The sequence below is a fragment of the Notamacropus eugenii genome, chromosome 5, assembly GCF_028372415.1.
Source record: "Notamacropus eugenii isolate mMacEug1 chromosome 5, mMacEug1.pri_v2, whole genome shotgun sequence".
NCBI classification, from domain to species: Eukaryota; Metazoa; Chordata; class Mammalia; order Diprotodontia; family Macropodidae; genus Notamacropus; species Notamacropus eugenii.
In genome coordinates this window covers 273,038,901-273,060,439 of record NC_092876.1, presented here as the reverse complement: position 1 = coordinate 273,060,439, position 21,539 = coordinate 273,038,901, and the positions used below count along the sequence as shown (strand labels likewise).

General features: G+C 35.1%; 2 protein-coding genes across 4 annotated transcripts; both read left to right on the top strand.

Moving 5' to 3' along the window:
* Positions 1–238: 238 nt before the first annotated feature.
* Positions 239–6,956, top strand: LOC140509167 (olfactory receptor 10G4-like). Of its 2 annotated transcripts, XM_072616999.1 has the most exons (2): positions 239–268; positions 6,033–6,956. In XM_072616999.1, exons 1-2 carry the CDS (start codon positions 239–241, stop codon positions 6,954–6,956), a joined length of 954 nt encoding a protein of 317 aa, XP_072473100.1. The 2 variants fall into 2 exon arrangements, with proteins under 2 accessions (XP_072473100.1, XP_072473101.1); XM_072617000.1 differs by lacking the exon at positions 239–268 and having other exon boundaries at positions 6,015–6,956.
* Positions 6,957–13,274: 6,318 nt separating this feature from the next.
* Positions 13,275–19,992, top strand: LOC140509166 (olfactory receptor 10G4-like). 2 transcript variants are annotated; one of them, XM_072616997.1, is made up of 2 exons: positions 13,275–13,304; positions 19,069–19,992. In XM_072616997.1, exons 1-2 carry the CDS (start codon positions 13,275–13,277, stop codon positions 19,990–19,992), a joined length of 954 nt encoding a protein of 317 aa, XP_072473098.1. The 2 variants fall into 2 exon arrangements, with proteins under 2 accessions (XP_072473098.1, XP_072473099.1); XM_072616998.1 differs by lacking the exon at positions 13,275–13,304 and having other exon boundaries at positions 19,051–19,992.
* The last annotated feature ends 1,547 nt before the right edge of the window (positions 19,993–21,539 follow it).

Sequence of the window (21,539 nt, the reverse complement as noted above, 5' to 3'; positions counted from 1 at the left end):
TATTAACACTAAACATATATACAGCCAATGGTATAGCATCCAGATTCTTAAAGGAAAAATTGAATGAATTATAAGAAGGAATAGACAGTAGAACTATACTAGTGAGGAACCTTAGGACTCCCCACTCAGTCCTACTCAGAACTAGATAAAACTAATGAAAACATAAACAAGAAAGAAATGAAGGATGGGAATAGAATTTTAGAAAAGTTAAATATCATAAACTTTTGGAGAAACTTGAATGGAAAGAGAAAAAAATACCTTTATCAGAGCAGTATATGGTATGTAACACAAAGATTGACCATGTATTCGGACATAAAAACCATACAACCAAAGGCAGAAAAGCAAAGATATAAAATACATATATTTTAGAGCACTATACAATAAAAACACATTCAACAAAGGGCCATTGAAAGAGAGATTAAAAATAAATTGGAAACTACATAATCTAATCCCAAGAAATAAGTGGGTTAAAGGACAAATCATAAAAACAATCAACACTTTCATTAAAGAGACTGACAACAATGAGAAAGGATACCAGCATATATGGGATGCACCTAAAGCTACAGTACTTAGGGGGAAAATTTATATCTTTACATGCTTACATAAAGAAAATAGAAAAAGATCAGATTATTTGGGCATGCCACTAAAAAAGCTAGAAAAAGAACAATTAAAAATCCTCAGTTAAACACCAAATTGGAAATCACTAAAATCAAAGGAAAGATTAATAAAATTGAAAGTGAGAAAGCCATTAGATAAATAAACAAATATAAGAGCTGGTTGTGTGAAAAAGCATTAAAATGGATAACTCATTGACTAATTTTATTTTAAAAAGGGATAGAAGAAAAACAATTTACCAGTATCAAAAATAAATGTGGTGAATTCACCATAAATGCACATGAAATGAATACAATTATTAGGAGCTGTTTTACCCAATAATAGGTCAATAAACCTAACAATCTAAGTGAAAAGAATGAATATTTGCAAAAATAGAAATTGCCCAGATTAACAGAAGGGGAAGTAGAATACTTTAAAAACTCTGTCTTAGAAAAAGAAATTGAACAAGCCATCAAGTAATACTCTAGTAAAAAAAGATATTCAAGAGAAGATGAATTCACAAGTGAATTCTACCAAAATTTTAAAAAACAATTCTAATATTATATAAAATACTTGGTAAAACAGGCAAAGGAGACCTACAAAATTCCTTTCATGACATAAATATGCTGCTGATATTTAAGCCAGGAAATGTAAAAAAAGAGAAAGAAAATAATAATCCAATTTTGAATATTGATACAAAAAATTTAAATAAAATACTAACTAGGAGATTATAACATATCACAAAGATAATACACTATGACCAGGTGGTAATTACACCAAGAATGCAGGGTTAGATAAATATTAGGAAAACTATCAACATAATTGACCACATTAAAAACAAAGCCTACAGAAATTTATGATTATTTCAACAGATGCAGAAAAAGTTCTCGATAAAATATAATATATACTTCCATTAAAACTACTAGAAAACACAGGAATAAATGGGGATTTCCTTTAAATGATAAGTACCATCTAAAACCAGCATTGTCTGTAACATAAATAAACTAGAAATCTTCCCAACAAGATGAGAGGTGAGGCAAGGATGCCATTATCACCACTATTATTCAATATTTTACTAGAAATGCTAGCTATAGCAATGGGAAAAGATTAAAAACCAATTAAAAGAATTTGAATAATCTGTCAAGAAACAAAACTATCACTCTCTGGAGGCAATATGTAAGTTTCCTTAGAGAATTTCAGAGAAGTTGTGAGGTGGCTCAGTGGACAGAGTACTGGCCTCTAGTCAAGAAGACTTGAGTTAAGATCTGGCCTCAGACACTTGCTAGCTGAGTGACCTTGAGCAAGTCACTCTGCCTTAACCTTTTGGAGGAGGACATGGCAAACCACTCCAACATCTTTGCCAAGAGAATCCATGAAGAGCAGGGTCATGAAGAGTCATAGATGATAGAACACTTGAACAATAGTAGAGAATGGACAACAACTACCACAACAAAACCTAGTTCAAATGATGAAAACATCAGCAAAGTTGGAATATATGAATAAACCTGTGGAAATCATCAGCATTTCTCTATAATTACCAACAAGGTAGCAAGAAAAAGTAGGAAGAGAAATTGAATTTAGACAATACAAAGTACTTGGGAGTCTGTCTTCCAAGAGAAGCAGACCAGGAACTACGTAAACATGTTACAATGCTTTTCACACAAATAAAGTCAGATGTAAACAATTGGAAAAATATAAAGTACTCATGAGCAGACCGAAGAAACAGAATAAAAATGACAATTCCACCTAAATTAATTTACTTATTCAATTCCATACCAATCAAACTACCAAAAAAAATATGTAACAGTTGGAAAAAAATAACAAAATTCATCTGGAAAAATAAAAGTCAGGATCTCAAGGAATTTACTGAAAAAATGTGAAGGTGTTCTCTAATTACTAGACTTCAAACTGTATTAGAAAGCATTAATCACGAAAACAATCTGGCACTGGCTAAGACTAATTGGTTGGTCAGTAGAATAGTTTAGGTACACAAATCATAGCAGTAAATGACCATAGCAATCTTATGTTTGATAATCTCCAAGATGCAAGATGCAAGCTTTTGGGACAACAGTTCATTATTAGACAAAAATTGCTGAGAAAACTGGAAACCAGTTTGGCAGATACTACATATATACCTGCATCTCCCACTGTCTTCCAAGAGAAGGTCAAAATGAATTTGGACATATAGAATTATACAAAAAACAAATTAAGGAAGCATGGAATATTTTACCTGTCAAATCCATGGATAAGGGAAGAATTTATGACCAAACAAGAGATAGAGAGCATTACAGAATGTAAAATGGATAATTTTGATTACATCAAGTTAAAAAAAAATTTTTACACAAACAAAAGCAATACAGCCAAGATTAGAAAGAAATGAGGAAAATGAGGAAAAAATTAAAGCATCTTTACCTGATAAAGACCTCATTTTTCAAAGATATAAGGAACTGAGTCAAATTTATAAGAACACGAGTCATTCCCCAGTTGACAAATGATCAAAAAATATGAACAGGAAGTTTTCCTAAGGAGAAATCAGGGTGGCTACATGGTGCAATGGATAGAGCGCTGACTTTGGAGTCATGAAGAGAAGAATTCAAATCCAGTTTCAGACCCTGGGCAAGTCATTTAGCCCCAATGACATCCAAAAAAAGGGAGAAGAAATCAAAGCTATTTATAGCCATATGAAAAGAAAATGCTCCAAATCACTATTGATTAGAGAAATAAAATTAAAACAACTCTGAGATACCACCTCAGACCTATCAGATTGGCTAATTAAGGGAAAAATGACAAAAGTTGGAGAGGATGTGGGAGAAATGAGAAGGAAATATTGTTGGTAGAGTTCTTCCAGACATCCTGGAAAGTAATTTTGAATGATGCCCAAAGTGCTATGAAATTGTGCATACCTATTTACCCAGAAATACCACTAATGGTTCTATGTATCAAAGAGATTTTTTTATAAGAAAAAAAGGTTGCATAAGTACAAAAATACTTATAGTGGCTCTTTTTGTGTTGGAATTGGAAGTTGGGGGGATATTCATCAATTGCTAATGACTGAAGAAGTTGTGGTATATAATTGTGCTCCAAGAAAGTGCATCTATTGAGCAGGATGATTTCAGAAAATCCTGGGAAGACTTATATGAACTGCTGCAAAGTCATGTGAACGTAACCAAAAGAAGATTCCACACAATGACAACAATAGTGTATAATGAAAAATGCTATCCTTCCTAAGAGAAAGAGCTGATGGAATATGAATGCAGGTCAAAGCATCATTTTGTTGTTTTATTTTTCTTGGGGTTTTTTTAAATCTATTTTCTTTTATAGTCTCTGTCAGACAATGAGTTTAATAAATATTTTCAATTGAATTCAAATGAATCAAATTGGAAACCATCTAGTTATACCCCTCTCAGGATCAAAATGTAGAATGAAGGGATACATTCCAGATAGGAATAAAATCAGCAATATACAGTCTATTCTGTCTTGGTATATCTGTAACTTAAAAGCTAAGGTATAGAGTAAAGAACTGGGAGTCAGAAACACTGGGTTTGAGTCATACTTCAGACATTGGCTGTGTGGTCATAGGCACATTAAATTATCTCTCTGAGCCTCAGTTTCCCAATCTGTAAAATAAGAAAGTTGGACCAAATATCCTCAAAGATCTCTTTCTGCTCTGAATCTATGATTATATAATGTTTTAAAAATTGAAGCCCCTTTCACATTAGTTGTCCTATCAGTGTAAATTGATTGAGAAAAATAATGAAAAGAATTCAGATACACTTTTAAATGAATTTCCATTTCATTAATAATACAACTTATTAAATTTGAAAATACTGATGTACATGTGTATGTAATATTTATTCTGTTAACACAAAAAGTGTTTCCTTATTTATGAATCCACATCTAGCAATAATTCTGTAGCCTACTCCTCAACCTCAGGTAAGAACCATTGAGTTAAATTATCACTGTTGAATGAGTTACGAAAAACCTTTAGAAAATTGAGTAGGAATCAGGAAAAGCGCTTAGAACCCCAAGAGAGAATAAAGAATGCCCTTAGGGATGGAGATGATCTTTGCTGCCTTTCAATCATTCAAGAAATACTTTAAAATCAATTTCAGAAAAAAAAATTCCTTAAATGCTTCTAGCCCTGCAGATTTCAGAGACTAACAGATAATGATGATCCTTCTTATGAGGTTCTGACATAAAATACCACATGCATATGCAAATATGTTTTATGAAGAACAGATCTATATTCACATTTGAAAACAAATGCTTTGTCTTTTGTTTTCCTGTTGAGCAGAGAGCTTTGGGATCCAGAGTGCAATCCCTTCCCCAGGGGCTGTATACCAATTTAAGTTCTTATTCTTTCTCTCCTGGCCCATTTTCTCTCCTTCTTTTCCTTGTTTAATCTTACTTAAACAATGAGTAACCCTTTTTCCTGCACTGGAAATGGGTGTGTTTTCTCTTTGAACAATTCCACATGATCTAGTATTCCTTTCAGGTCAACGAGTAGTGAAGACTCTAGAAAAGTATAGAAAATTCACATCAGAAAGAGGTGAGTTTCCAGCACTTATTAGATGTTCTGGTTTCTAAGGATTCCTTCCTTTTTTTATCCAATTAAGATATGCATAATTTATTTTTTATTATTAGTTATCTGGGTGTCCTTGGGCCAATACCCCACTGTTCACAGAGGACCACATCACATTCACTTAACTGAAGAAATATTTATTACAAACCTACTAAATGAAGGCACTTTACTAGGCACTAGGGTCATTTTTATGTTCACAACAATGTACAGTAGTGCCAGCTTTAACAGAACTTCCATTTCTTCTTGAGAATTTTGTATTCTACATAGACAAGATAGTAATTTCTAAACACATGCATATACATAAACACTTGTGCACATGCACAAACTCATGTAATAAGTCTAAGTTCTTTAATTCCTTTAGGAACTTCTTTAATTCCAGTTATCAGATTATTCTGGGCTGTGTTTGATGAGATCTGCTATGATTTCATAAGGAAAGTCAGAAATGAGATTGGTTCCTACAGGATTAGAAAACAAACATTGGAGATACAATTTATTTGTTCCCTCTGACAAGTTCATCTATGCAGCTAGGTTGGTCTTTTCTCCTATTTTTCCCAATTTGCCCATTCTTTCTGCTTAGTTGATAGAGCACTGAACTTAAAGTCAGAAGATATAGGTCCACATCCAGGCTGCACCAACTTATTAGTGATATCTTTAACTTTTCTGAGACTCAATTTCTTCATTTCTAAAATGATTATATATATATGAAATATATTCTAATATATATGTAATATAATATAATTTGGCAACCATGAAGTTCAAATGTTTTGTTCTATGTGGTGTGAATTCTTTGTGAATGTAGTTTCTTTCTTTTCCTTTAAGAAAGGGGTCCACTGCCTGAATGGAAAAGGAGAATCAGAGCTTTGTGACTACATTCATCCTCATGGGGATTCCCCATGCACCTGAACTGGATATTGTCCTATTTGTAATTTTCTTAGTAATCTATGTACTCACTCTTGTGGGGAACCTCCTCATCCTGATGGTGATCAAGGTGGACTCCCACCTCCGCACTCCCATGTACTATTTCCTGGCCAACCTCTCCTTTATTGACATGTGGTTCTCCACTGTTACTGTACCCAAGACACTCATGGGTCTGCTCTCCCCAGATGGTGGGGCCATCTCATTTCACAGTTGTGTGGCTCAGCTCTATTTCTTCCATTTTCTGGGGAGCACAGAGTGTTTCCTCTACACAGTCATGTCCTATGACCGCTACCTGGCTATCACTCATCCCTTGCACTATGCCACTATGATGAGTGGAAAAACTCGTGCTCTTTTAACTGGAAGTACATGGCTCAGTGGTTCAGTGCATTCTGCTATCCAAACTATGCTGACCTTCCGCCTGCCCTACTGTGGCCCCACTCAGATCCAAAATTATTTCTGTGATGCTCCTCCCATTCTCAAATTAGCCTGTGCAGATACCTCAGCCAATGAGATGGTGATCTTTGTTACCATTGGGGTGGTGGCCTCTGGTTGTTTTTTCCTGATTTTCCTTTCCTACATGTCCATTGTGCATGCCATCCTAAAGATCCGCACAGCAGAGGGAAGACAAAAAGCTTTCCAGACCTGTGCTTCCCACTGCATTGTGGTCCTCTGTTTCTTTGGACCATGTGTCTTTAATTATCTGAGACCAGGCTCCAAAGACACTGTGGACTCAATTGTGGCTGTTTTCTATACTGTGCTCACACCTGTGCTTAATCCACTAGCATATACACTGAGAAACAAAGAGGTGAAGACAGCTCTGCTCAAGCTACAGAACAGAGGAGTATTTACTCAGAGAAAATAGACAATGAGTACAAAAGCATACCTATATATATATATTTTTTCATTCATGAATTAATCTGTCCATCAATCTGAGCCTTGTGTTTTTAAATGCCATATGAATTGTAAAGGTAATTGCCAAAGATCTTTAGTTTGTGAATTGAAAGCAAAGTTACACATCTAGGAATCCAATGCCTCTCATGGACTTTTTCTAAAATGAATTTTTTTTCTCTTTTACTTTCTTTTTTCAAAGACACAGAATGTCCACTGATAGCACATAGGCTGACAGTATCCTAAAGATACTTATTTAGCAGTGAGCAATCTTATTACTATGTTCCAAGTATGTTTGTTGACGATCTCCTTTCTTTCTACTTCTCCCAACACTTCATTCCTCCTGAAGTAGCCCTTTATCCTTCCCATAATCTATTAACTCTTAATCTATCCCTCTTCTCCCCATCACCTCTTTCTGTGGCTTCTCTTTACATTCTTGAACCATTTTTAACCCAGTTAAATATGGTACTATTTTCAGTCCTTGAATCCCATCCCTTGCTTCCTTGTCATTCTGCTTTTCATACCTGGCAACTTCTTGGGCCCCATTCATCACTTGTCTGTTCCACTCTCACTGTAAGCCTGATGGAGGAAGTGACAAAACCACATGCATAGGGTCCACTATCAGTTCATGTCCAACTGAGACATCACTGCTACAAAGATGTCTTTTCATTCATCACTTATATATTCCTTTTAATAATCCCTATGAAAAATGTTTCAAACCTTTCCCTTCATGTTCATCTGAACCACCACCACCTGTCCTTCAGTACTTTGACTCCTTTATTTTTTTTAACTGAAAAGATGAGGGCTGCCCTTCATCAATCGTTTCATCTTCCTCAGTCTCTCTTCTTCACAGTTTAAAAAGCCTCTACATATTAACTATCCTTTCCTTCTTCAGTCTTAAAGGAAAACGTGACCTTTTTCTGTCGATAAATTCTCTACTTTTCCCCTTTTATTTCATCTAATTCTATGTTCTTTAGGAGTTTTCCCTTTTAATTTTTTCATTTTTCTCTTCTCATCTTCATTTTCTATTTATATATTGTCTCCTTTCCCTCTGATTACCAACATACTTAGCTTTCTCATATCCTTAAAACTTTTTCTTAATCCTACTATCCACTCACATTGGTTGTTCTGTATCTCTCCTCCCTTCACTGATAAACTCTGGGAGTCATTTTAATTCATTCCCTCCACTACATCACTTACTCCCTTCTCTTTCCTTTCCCAATTTAACTTCCAACCCCGCCATTAGATTGAAAATGTTCTATGAAAGTCTACCAATATTTTCATAGTTGCTAAGTTCAAAGATTTTGTCTTGGTCCTTATCTTCCTTGGTCTTTCTGTAGCATGTGATACTATTAACCATCACCTCCTCTTAACTCCTCTCTGTTCCCTGAAAATGAGTAATATACCTTCCCCTGTATTTAATACTGACATCACTTTGGTGTTCCCCCACTGTTTTCTGACCCTTTTCCAATCTCCTATGTTTGGATATCTCCCAGTGTATTGTTCTGGTATTCCTTCTCTTCTCTCCTCTTTCAAATCTCTGCTGTGATCTCCTCTATCCTGGTGAATCCAATTTTCTCTTCCTATGCAGCTGACTTAAAAATACTTAAATTCATATCTAATCTTTCCCTTGGAATTTGGTCTCCCATTTCCATTTGTATGATGGATATTTTTCACTTGGATTTCTCTCCCTCATCCCTAGTTCAATTTGTCTAAAACAAAATTCAGCGTCCCTCCTAAAACTATTTCTGTTCTCTACTTTGCCATTTGAGTTGTTTTTATCACTCTATCTTTAGTTCCTCTGACTAAATATCTTAGCATTGTCTTTGACTCCTGCTTCTTCCTTCCCTTGTCACATAAGTTGCCAAGTTTTGCTGATTATACTTTTAAAACATTTCACATATTCTCTCTTTCTTGTCTACTCACATGGTCAGTACTCCTTTTCAAAATCTTGTCACTTTCTCTGTACTGTTATAGTATCCTCCTAATTGATCTCTCCATCTCCTTTGCCTTCTCTGTTCCAATTCATCTTTCATTCTGCTGCCAATACAATGTTTTTCAGCCTTAAGACTGTCCTTGTCACTCTTCTCCTCCAAAGTATTCGATATGTCAAAGTTGCTTTTCGATAAATGGCTAACTCCTAACCCTAATATTCAAGGCACTTCATGATTAGGTTCCAACCTACCTTTCCAATGTTATTTCATGTTGTTTCCCCTCATATACAATATAATTGCCAGGCAGAAGTGAAGTGCTTATTGATTCCTGAGTTCAACATACTTTTCTTTTTCTTGCATTTGCAAAGGGCTCCTCTTTCATTCCTGGATGATCAGGATGTATCATAGTGTCTTCAGAAAAACTTGTTTGGAATCTTGGCTCTAACACTTACTAAACTTTTAAAATTGCTTAAAATGTTTAACCTTTTTGATACTCAGTTTCATCACTTGTAAAATTAGATTAATGTTACTGATACTATATATTTCATAGAGTAGTGGTGAGGACTAAGATGAGATATTTAAAGTATTGTTTAGTGTCAGCATTATTACTGACTTGATTTCAGGTGAATATGTAGAATCAGTGAAAGGACTGAGGAAATGATTCCAAGAAGGTTATGTCAGGACTTCTTTAAAGACCCCAGAGTTTTCCTTCCTTGGCCGGATTACTTTGGATAAACACAAAACTCATTGCCCCTCTATTAGGCAAAATGAAAAATATAATGCAGGAAATTGAATTTGTGGGCAAAAGGAACGCTGTTTGAATTGACAACTCTAGGACAAGATAGGAAAGAAAATGATTAATACATACTAATAAAAAAGAAAAGTAAGAATATGAAAAGTTTATAACAGATCTCTCTCCCATCTTGCTACACTACAGGTTATTTATTTTTGAACAAATGATAGCTTTATTTTGTAGTTGTAGGAAAAGAAACTCAGTCAAGAGATTGAAATTTATCAGATGAGTAATTATAAGAACATTGTGAATGAAGGACTTTATAATTACAAAGAAATTTCTGAAAAACCAGACTGGAAGAAGTAGAACAATATTCCTGGGCAAGAAAAAAAAATTATGAACATGAAAAAGCATCAGTATTATTTACAAATGTGAGTGTACTTGTGTGTGTGTGTGTGTGTGTGTGTGTGTGTGTGTGTGTGTGTGTATTCATTGCTCTTTGGAGGAGAATGCAAATTTAAATAAGAGTTGAGGGTGGATATCTTTTAGGTGGATCAGGGGTTTCTCTCATTATGTCATTTTTATTTTTAAAAAATTTATCTTAATGTGGTCATGCCATCATTAGCTTTGTAAAATATCAATGTTTTCCTAATATCCATTTTGATAATGTACTGTAGTATAGAGTCACTTGACTGAACGTGGAGTCAGGAAGTCCTGAGTTCAAATTTATCATACACTTCCTATGTATGATTCCAGGAAAGTCACCTAACGTCTGCTTGCCTTAGTTTCTTCATCCTAAAAAAAAAAGGGATGATACTAGCACCTAGTTCTCAGGGTTATTATGAAGAAAAATGAGATAGTTGTTTGCTTTGCAAACCTTAAAACAAAATACAAATGCTAGTTAGCAATAGTAGTATCAATACTGTTTTAAGTTTTGCCAGGCATCATTTTGCTCACAGCAATAGCCACTCATATTTCCAACGTTGCTCCTATTGAATGAAGTTTTTTTGTTTAGCATTTCTGTAAGCAACCTTCTAAGACACAAATCATACACTTTAAATGTCACAGTTATGGCCTTTAAAAATGCTTCTTTGACTTATTAAAAGCATTTCATTTTGTGTGAAAAGTCTCTCTTTGAAAGCAGAGCCAAGATAGTGCAGAAAAAGGAAGGATTCAACAGGGGTTCTCCCAAATTCTTCTCCAAACAAATTTGAAATTATGCCTCAAATTGAAGTCTGGAGTGGCAGAACTAACAGAAAGGTTGAGGTGAAGTAATTTTGGAGCACAAGACAATTGAAGCCCCAGGAAAGTGTGTATCACAGGTGGTCAGGGGTAGTTGAACTTGGAATACAGAGGTAGCTCATGAATCTGGCCTTCTAACTCTTATTTAAATTTGAATTCTCCTCCAGGGGACAATGATTACACACACACACACACACACACACACACACACACACACACACACACAAAACCACACTCATATTTATAAATGATATTCATTCTTTTTCATGTTCAGAATTTAGGTGTTGCCCTGGAATATTGTACTTCTTCCCAATCTGGTTTTTCAGAAATCTCTTTTTAAATTATAAATCTGGCCCTCAAGCTCATGAAGTGGCCTTTCTGGATGCTTACATCAGCATCTGAGGTTTTAGGAGCTCTCATCACGCAGAGAGCAAGAAGTCTGGACAACTGGTTAAAAGCACATTACAGGATATCTTTTGTCGACATGCAATAGAGGACTCTGTTGCATTGCCTATACACAGTGCTGGATTGCATTTCCAGAGGAGGAGTAGAAAGAGTACTTGTTGACCTAAAGGTAGTTCACAGTTCCAGATCAGAGAATGATGCTTGTGATCACTCATAGGGAAGCAGGGCCCCTAGTCTCAGGTCCAAGGCAAAAAAAAAGAGTTCTGATACTTGTGACTGCAGGAGAGCAGAAGCTTGAGGCACAATTCCAGGGTCATAAGGAGCAAAAACACTTGTGGCCACAGGGAGCAGGGGCCCTGATCACAGTTCCAGGGTGGAGAATTCACAGATCAGTTCATGAAAGAGATCCCAAAATGGAAACTCCCAGGAATATTGTAACCAACTTCCAAAGCTCCCTAGTGAAGGAGAATATTGCAAGCAACCATAAACCATTCAAATACTGTGGAACTATACTCACGATCACATAGATTTAACAGCTACCATGTTAAACAAAAAGAGGACTTGAAATATGATATTCTGCAAATCAAAGCAGTTAGGATTATAAATAAGAATAATCCATCTAGAAAAAATGAATATATTCCTTCAGGGGGAAAATAGATATTTAATTAAGTAGTGGACTTGCAACCATTCCTGATGTGAAAAGACCATAGTTGAATAGAAAATTTTACTTTCAAATATAAGACTCAACAGAAGGTAAAAACAAAAAAGAACGATCTTAAAAGATTCAATAAGGTTAAACTGTTTATATTTCTCCATGGGAAGATGGTACTAATAACTCCTAGGATCTTTCTCATTATTAGAGCTGTTAGGAGGAAATATAGACAGAGGGCACAGATATGAGGTGGCAATGATGGGATGATTTAAAAAAAAATAAAATTAGTGGGTGAGAAAGAAGAATGCACTGGGAGGAGAGGAAAAGGAGAGGTAGAAATGGGGGGCAAATTGTTTCACATAAAAGAGGTATAAAAAGAAGAGTTTTGTAGTGGATGGGGAATTAGAGGAGTAGTGGGCAATTACTAAAACTTGTTCTCATTGAAGTTGACTTAAAGAGGGAATAATATAGATGGTTCAACATGGAAATCAATCTTGTTCTAAAGGGAAGTAGGAGGGGAGGGGGAGAAAAGGAAAGGTAGGGGAGGGGGAGAAAAGGAAAGGTAGGGGATTGTTAGAAGATGACTAGACTGGGGGATGCAATGGTCAGGAACAAAACAGACTTTTGAGGAAGGACAGGACGAAAGGAGAGAGAAACAGACAGACAGACAGAGAGACAGAGAGAAAGACGCACAGAGACACACACACACACACACACACAGAGAGAGAGAGAGAGAGAGAAGGATAAATGGGTAGGATAGAGGGAAATACGCAACTGGTAATTATAACTGTGAATGAGAATAGGATGAAATGAAATCATGGATTAAATGGAAATAGATAATGGAGTAGATTTAAAAACCAGAATGCAGCAGTGCACTCTTTACAAGAAACATACTTGAATAAAAGTGACTCAAACACAGACAATATAGGGGACTGGAGCAGAATCTATTATACTTCAATTGAAGTAAAAGAAAGGGGGAAAGGTAGCAATCATCATTTCAGACATTGAAAAAACAAAAGGAGATCTAATTTAAAGAGACAAGCTGGGAAACTATATCTTGGTAAAAGATAACACAGACAATGAAGTAATATTAACACTAAACATATATACAGCCAATGGTATAGCATCCAGATTCTTAAAGGAAAAATTGAATGAATTATAAGAAGGAATAGACAGTAGAACTATACTAGTGAGGAACCTTAGGACTCCCCACTCAGTCCTACTCAGAACTAGATAAAACTAATGAAAACATAAACAAGAAAGAAATGAAGGATGGGAATAGAATTTTAGAAAAGTTAAATATCATAAACTTTTGGAGAAACTTGAATGGAAAGAGAAAAAAATACCTTTATCAGAGCAGTATATGGTATGTAACACAAAGATTGACCATGTATTCGGACATAAAAACCATACAACCAAAGGCAGAAAAGCAAAGATATAAAATACATATATTTTAGAGCACTATACAATAAAAACACATTCAACAAAGGGCCATTGAAAGAGAGATTAAAAATAAATTGGAAACTACATAATCTAATCCCAAGAAATAAGTGGGTTAAAGGACAAATCATAAAAACAATCAACACTTTCATTAAAGAGACTGACAACAATGAGAAAGGATACCAGCATATATGGGATGCACCTAAAGCTACAGTACTTAGGGGGAAAATTTATATCTTTACATGCTTACATAAAGAAAATAGAAAAAGATCAGATTATTTGGGCATGCCACTAAAAAAGCTAGAAAAAGAACAATTAAAAATCCTCAGTTAAACACCAAATTGGAAATCACTAAAATCAAAGGAAAGATTAATAAAATTGAAAGTGAGAAAGCCATTAGATAAATAAACAAATATAAGAGCTGGTTGTGTGAAAAAGCATTAAAATGGATAACTCATTGACTAATTTTATTTTAAAAAGGGATAGAAGAAAAACAATTTACCAGTATCAAAAATAAATGTGGTGAATTCACCATAAATGCACATGAAATGAATACAATTATTAGGAGCTGTTTTACCCAATAATAGGTCAATAAACCTAACAATCTAAGTGAAAAGAATGAATATTTGCAAAAATAGAAATTGCCCAGATTAACAGAAGGGGAAGTAGAATACTTTAAAAACTCTGTCTTAGAAAAAGAAATTGAACAAGCCATCAAGTAATACTCTAGTAAAAAAAGATATTCAAGAGAAGATGAATTCACAAGTGAATTCTACCAAAATTTTAAAAAACAATTCTAATATTATATAAAATACTTGGTAAAACAGGCAAAGGAGACCTACAAAATTCCTTTCATGACATAAATATGCTGCTGATATTTAAGCCAGGAAATGTAAAAAAAGAGAAAGAAAATAATAATCCAATTTTGAATATTGATACAAAAAATTTAAATAAAATACTAACTAGGAGATTATAACATATCACAAAGATAATACACTATGACCAGGTGGTAATTACACCAAGAATGCAGGGTTAGATAAATATTAGGAAAACTATCAACATAATTGACCACATTAAAAACAAAGCCTACAGAAATTTATGATTATTTCAACAGATGCAGAAAAAGTTCTCGATAAAATATAATATATACTTCCATTAAAACTACTAGAAAACACAGGAATAAATGGGGATTTCCTTTAAATGATAAGTACCATCTAAAACCAGCATTGTCTGTAACATAAATAAACTAGAAATCTTCCCAACAAGATGAGAGGTGAGGCAAGGATGCCATTATCACCACTATTATTCAATATTTTACTAGAAATGCTAGCTATAGCAATGGGAAAAGATTAAAAACCAATTAAAAGAATTTGAATAATCTGTCAAGAAACAAAACTATCACTCTCTGGAGGCAATATGTAAGTTTCCTTAGAGAATTTCAGAGAAGTTGTGAGGTGGCTCAGTGGACAGAGTACTGGCCTCTAGTCAAGAAGACTTGAGTTAAGATCTGGCCTCAGACACTTGCTAGCTGAGTGACCTTGAGCAAGTCACTCTGCCTTAACCTTTTGGAGGAGGACATGGCAAACCACTCCAACATCTTTGCCAAGAGAATCCATGAAGAGCAGGGTCATGAAGAGTCATAGATGATAGAACACTTGAACAATAGTAGAGAATGGACAACAACTACCACAACAAAACCTAGTTCAAATGATGAAAACATCAGCAAAGTTGGAATATATGAATAAACCTGTGGAAATCATCAGCATTTCTCTATAATTACCAACAAGGTAGCAAGAAAAAGTAGGAAGAGAAATTGAATTTAAGACAATACAAAGTACTTGGGAGTCTGTCTTCCAAGAGAAGCAGACCAGGAACTACGTAAACATGTTACAATGCTTTTCACACAAATAAAGTCAGATGTAAACAATTGGAAAAATATAAAGTACTCATGAGCAGACCGAAGAAACAGAATAAAAATGACAATTCCACCTAAATTAATTTACTTATTCAATTCCATACCAATCAAACTACCAAAAAAAATATGTAACAGTTGGAAAAAAATAACAAAATTCATCTGGAAAAATAAAAGTCAGGATCTCAAGGAATTTACTGAAAAAATGTGAAGGTGTTCTCTAATTACTAGACTTCAAACTGTATTAGAAAGCATTAATCACGAAAACAATCTGGCACTGGCTAAGACTAATTGGTTGGTCAGTAGAATAGTTTAGGTACACAAATCATAGCAGTAAATGACCATAGCAATCTTATGTTTGATAATCTCCAAGATGCAAGATGCAAGCTTTTGGGACAACAGTTCATTATTAGACAAAAATTGCTGAGAAAACTGGAAACCAGTTTGGCAGATACTACATATATACCTGCATCTCCCACTGTCTTCCAAGAGAAGGTCAAAATGAATTTGGACATATAGAATTATACAAAAAACAAATTAAGGAAGCATGGAATATTTTACCTGTCAAATCCATGGATAAGGGAAGAATTTATGACCAAACAAGAGATAGAGAGCATTACAGAATGTAAAATGGATAATTTTGATTACATCAAGTTAAAAAAAAATTTTTACACAAACAAAAGCAATACAGCCAAGATTAGAAAGAAATGAGGAAAATGAGGAAAAAATTAAAGCATCTTTACCTGATAAAGACCTCATTTTTCAAAGATATAAGGAACTGAGTCAAATTTATAAGAACACGAGTCATTCCCCAGTTGACAAATGATCAAAAAATATGAACAGGAAGTTTTCCTAAGGAGAAATCAGGGTGGCTACATGGTGCAATGGATAGAGCGCTGACTTTGGAGTCATGAAGAGAAGAATTCAAATCCAGTTTCAGACCCTGGGCAAGTCATTTAGCCCCAATGACATCCAAAAAAAGGGAGAAGAAATCAAAGCTATTTATAGCCATATGAAAAGAAAATGCTCCAAATCACTATTGATTAGAGAAATAAAATTAAAACAACTCTGAGATACCACCTCAGACCTATCAGATTGGCTAATAAGGGAAAAATGACAAAAGTTGGAGAGGATGTGGGAGAAATGAGAAGGAAATATTGTTGGTAGAGTTCTTCCAGACATCCTGGAAAGTAATTTTGAATGATGCCCAAAGTGCTATGAAATTGTGCATACCTATTTACCCAGAAATACCACTAATGGTTCTATGTATCAAAGAGATTTTTTTATAAGAAAAAAAGGTTGCATAAGTACAAAAATACTTATAGTGGCTCTTTTTGTGTTGGAATTGGAAGTTGGGGGGATATTCATCAATTGCTAATGACTGAAGAAGTTGTGGTATATAATTGTGCTCCAAGAAAGTGCATCTATTGAGCAGGATGATTTCAGAAAATCCTGGGAAGACTTATATGAACTGCTGCAAAGTCATGTGAACGTAACCAAAAGAAGATTCCACACAATGACAACAATAGTGTATAATGAAAAATGCTATCCTTCCTAAGAGAAAGAGCTGATGGAATATGAATGCAGGTCAAAGCATCATTTTGTTGTTTTATTTTTCTTGGGGTTTTTTTAAATCTATTTTCTTTTATAGTCTCTGTCAGACAATGAGTTTAATAAATATTTTCAATTGAATTCAAATGAATCAAATTGGAAACCATCTAGTTATACCCCTCTCAGGATCAAAATGTAGAATGAAGGGATACATTCCAGATAGGAATAAAATCAGCAATATACAGTCTATTCTGTCTTGGTATATCTGTAACTTAAAAGCTAAGGTATAGAGTAAAGAACTGGGAGTCAGAAACACTGGGTTTGAGTCATACTTCAGACATTGGCTGTGTGGTCATAGGCACATTAAATTATCTCTCTGAGCCTCAGTTTCCCAATCTGTAAAATAAGAAAGTTGGACCAAATATCCTCAAAGATCTCTTTCTGCTCTGAATCTATGATTATATAATGTTTTAAAAATTGAAGCCCCTTTCACATTAGTTGTCCTATCAGTGTAAATTGATTGAGAAAAATAATGAAAAGAATTCAGATACACTTTTAAATGAATTTCCATTTCATTAATAATACAACTTATTAAATTTGAAAATACTGATGTACATGTGTATATAATATTTATTCTGTTAACACAAAAAGTGTTTCCTTATTTATGAATCCACATCTAGCAATAATTCTGTAGCCTACTCCTCAACCTCAGGTAAGAACCATTGAGTTAAATTATCACTGTTGAATGAGTTACGAAAAACCTTTAGAAAATTGAGTAGGAATCAGGAAAAGCGCTTAGAACCCCAAGAGAGAATAAAGAATGCCCTTAGGGATGGAGATGATCTTTGCTGCCTTTCAATCATTCAAGAAATACTTTAAAATCAATTTCAGAAAAAAAAATTCCTTAAATGCTTCTAGCCCTGCAGATTTCAGAGACTAACAGATAATGATGATCCTTCTTATGAGGTTCTGACATAAAATACCACATGCATATGCAAATATGTTTTATGAAGAACAGATCTATATTCACATTTGAAAACAAACGTTTTGTCTTTTGTTTTCCTGTTGAGCAGAGAGCTTTGGGATCCAGAGTGCAATCCCTTCCCCAGGGCCTGTATACCAATTTAAGTTCTTATTCTTTCTCTCCTGGCCCATTTCCTCTCCTTCTTTTCCTTGTTTAATCTTACTTAAACAATGAGTAATCCTTTTTCCTGCACTGGAAATGGGTGTGTTTTCTCTTTGAACAATTCCACATGATCTAGTATTCCTTTCAGGTCAACGAGTAGTGAAGACTCTAGAAAAGTATAGAAGATTCACATCAGAAAGAGGTGAGTTTCCAGCACTTATTAGATGTTCTGGTTTCTAAGAATTCCTTCCTTTTTTTATCCAATTAAGATATGCATAATTTATTTTTTATTATTAGTTATCTGGGTGTCCTTGGGCCAATACCCCACTGTTCACAGAGGACCACATCACATTCACTTAACTGAAGAAATATTTATTACAAACCTACTAAATGAAGGCACTTTACTAGGCACTAGGGTCATTTTTATGTTCACAACAATGTACAGTAGTGCCAGCTTTAACAGAACTTCCATTTCTTCTTGAGAATTTTGTATTCTACATAGACAAGATAGTAATTTCTAAACACATGCATATACATAAACACTTGTGCACATGCACAAACTCATGTAATAAGTCTAAGTTCTTTAATTCCTTTAGGAACTTCTTTAATTCCAGTTATCAGATTATTCTGGGCTGTGTTTGATGAGATCTGCTATGATTTAGTAAGGAAAGTCAGAAATGAGATTGGTTCCTACAGGATTAGAAAACAAACATTGGTGATACAATTTATTTGTTCCCTCTGACAAGTTCATCTATGCAGCTAGGTTGGCCTTTTCTCCTATTTTTCCCAATTTGCCCATTCTTTCTGCTTAGTTGATAGAGCACTGAACTTAAAGTCAGAAGGTATAGGTCCACATCCAGGCTGCACCAACTTATTAGTGATATTTTTAACTTTTCTGAGACTCAATTTCTTCATTTGTAAAATGATTATATATATATGAAATATATTCTAATATATATGTAATATAATATAATTTGGCAACCATGAAGTTCAAATGTTTTGTTCTATGTGGTGTGAATTCTTTGTGAATGTAGTTTCTTTCTTTTCCTTTAAGAAAGGGGTCCACTGCCTGAATGGAAAAGGAGAATCAGAGCTTTGTGACTACATTCATCCTCATGGGGATTCCCCATGCACCTGAACTGGATATTGTCCTATTTGTAATTTTCTTAGTAATCTATGTACTCACTCTTGTGGGGAACCTCCTCATCCTGATGGTGATCAAGGTGGACTCCCACCTCCGCACTCCCATGTACTATTTCCTGGCCAACCTCTCCTTTATTGACATGTGGTTCTCCACTGTTACTGTACCCAAGACACTCATGGGTCTGCTCTCCCCAGATGGTGGGGCCATCTCATTTCAAAGTTGTGTGGCCCAGTTCTATTTCTTTCATTTTCTGGGGAGCACAGAGTGTTTCCTCTACACAGTCATGTCCTATGACCGCTACCTGGCTATCACTCATCCCTTGCACTATGCCACTATGATGAGTGGAAAAACTCGTGCTCTTTTAACTGGAAGTACATGGCTCAGTGGTTCAGTGCATTCTGCTATCCAAACTATGCTGACCTTCCGCCTGCCCTACTGTGGCCCCAATCAGATCCAACATTATTTCTGTGATGCTCCCCCCATTCTCAAATTAGCCTGTGCAGATACCTCAGCCAATGAGATGGTGATCTTTGTTACCATTGGGGTGGTGGCCTCTGGTTGTTTTTTCCTGATTTTCCTTTCTTACATGTCCATTGTCCATGCCATCCTAAAGATCCGCACAGCAGAGGGAAGACAAAAAGCTTTCCAGACCTGTGCTTCCCACTGCATTGTGGTCCTCTGTTTCTTTGGACCATGTGTCTTTAATTATCTGAGACCAGGCTCCAAAGATACTGTGGACTCAATTGTGGCTGTTTTCTATACTGTGCTCACACCTGTGCTTAATCCACTAGCTTATACACTGAGAAACAAAGAGGTGAAGACAGCTCTGCTCAAGCTACAGAACAGAGGAGTATTTACTCAGAGAAAATAGACAATGAGTACAAAAGCATACCTATATATATATATTTTTTCATTCATGAATTAATCTGTCCATCAATCTGAGCCTTGTGTTTTTAAATGCCATATGAATTGTAAAGGTAATTGCCAAAGATCTTTAGTTTGTGAATTGAAAGCAAAGTTACACATCTAGGAATCCAATGCCTCTCATGGACTTTTTCTAAAATGAATTTTTTTTCTCTTTTACTTTCTTTTTTCAAAGACACAGAATGTCCACTGATAGCACATAGGCTGACAGTATCCTAAAGATACTTATTTAGCAGTGAGCAATCTTATTACTATGTTCCAAGTATGTTTGTTGACGATCTCCTTTCTTTCTACTTCTCCCAACACTTCATTCCTCCTGAAGTAGCCCTTTATCCTTCCCATAATCTATTAACTCTTAATCTATCCCTCTTCTCCCCATCACCTCTTTCTGTGGCTTCTCTTTACATTCTTGAACCATTTTTAACCCAGTTAAATATGGTACTATTTTCAGTCCTTGAATCCCATCCCTTGCTTCCTTGTCATTCTGCTTTTCATACCTGGCAACTTCTTGGGCCCCATTCATCACTTGTCTGTTCCACTCTCACTGTAAGCCTGATGGAGGAAGTGACAAAACCACATGCATAGGGTCCACTATCAGTTCATGTCCAACTGAGACATCACTGCTACAAAGATGTCTTTTCATTCATCACTTATATATTCCTTTTAATAATCCCTATGAAAAATGTTTCAAACCTTTCCCTTCATGTTCATCTGAACCACCACCACCTGTCCTTCAGTACTTTGACTCCTTTATTTTTTTTAACTGAAAAGATGAGGGCTGCCCTTCATCAATCGTTTCATCTTCCTCAGTCTCTCTTCTTCACAGTTTAAAAAGCCTCTACATATTAACTATCCTTTCCTTCTTCAGTCTTAAAGGAAAACGTGACCTTTTTCTGTCGATAAATTCTCTACTTTTCCCCTTTTATTTCATCTAATTCTATGTTCTTTAGGAGTTTTCCCTTTTAATTTTTTCATTTTTCTCTTCTCATCTTCATTTTCTATTTATATATTGTCTCCTTTCCTTCTGATTACCAACATACTTAGCTTTCTCATATCCTTAAAACTTTTTCTTAATCCTACTATCCACTCACATTGGTTGTTCTGTATCTCTCCTCCCTTCACTGATAAACTCTGGGAGTCATTTTAATTCATTCCCTCCACTACATCACTTACTCCCTTCTCTTTCCTTTCCCAATTTAACTTCCAACCCCGCCATTAGATTGAAAATGTTCTATGAAAGTCTACCAATATTTTCATAGTTGCTAAGTTCAAAGATTTTGTCTTGGTCCTTATCTTCCTTGGTCTTTCTGTAGCATGTGATACTATTAACCATCACCTCCTCTTAACTCCTCTCTGTTCCCTGAAAATGAGTAATATACCTTCCCCTGTATTTAATACTGACATCACTTTGGTGTTCCCCCACTGTTTTCTGACCCTTTTCCAATCTCCTATGTTTGGATATCTCCCAGTGTATTGTTCTGGTATTCCTTCTCT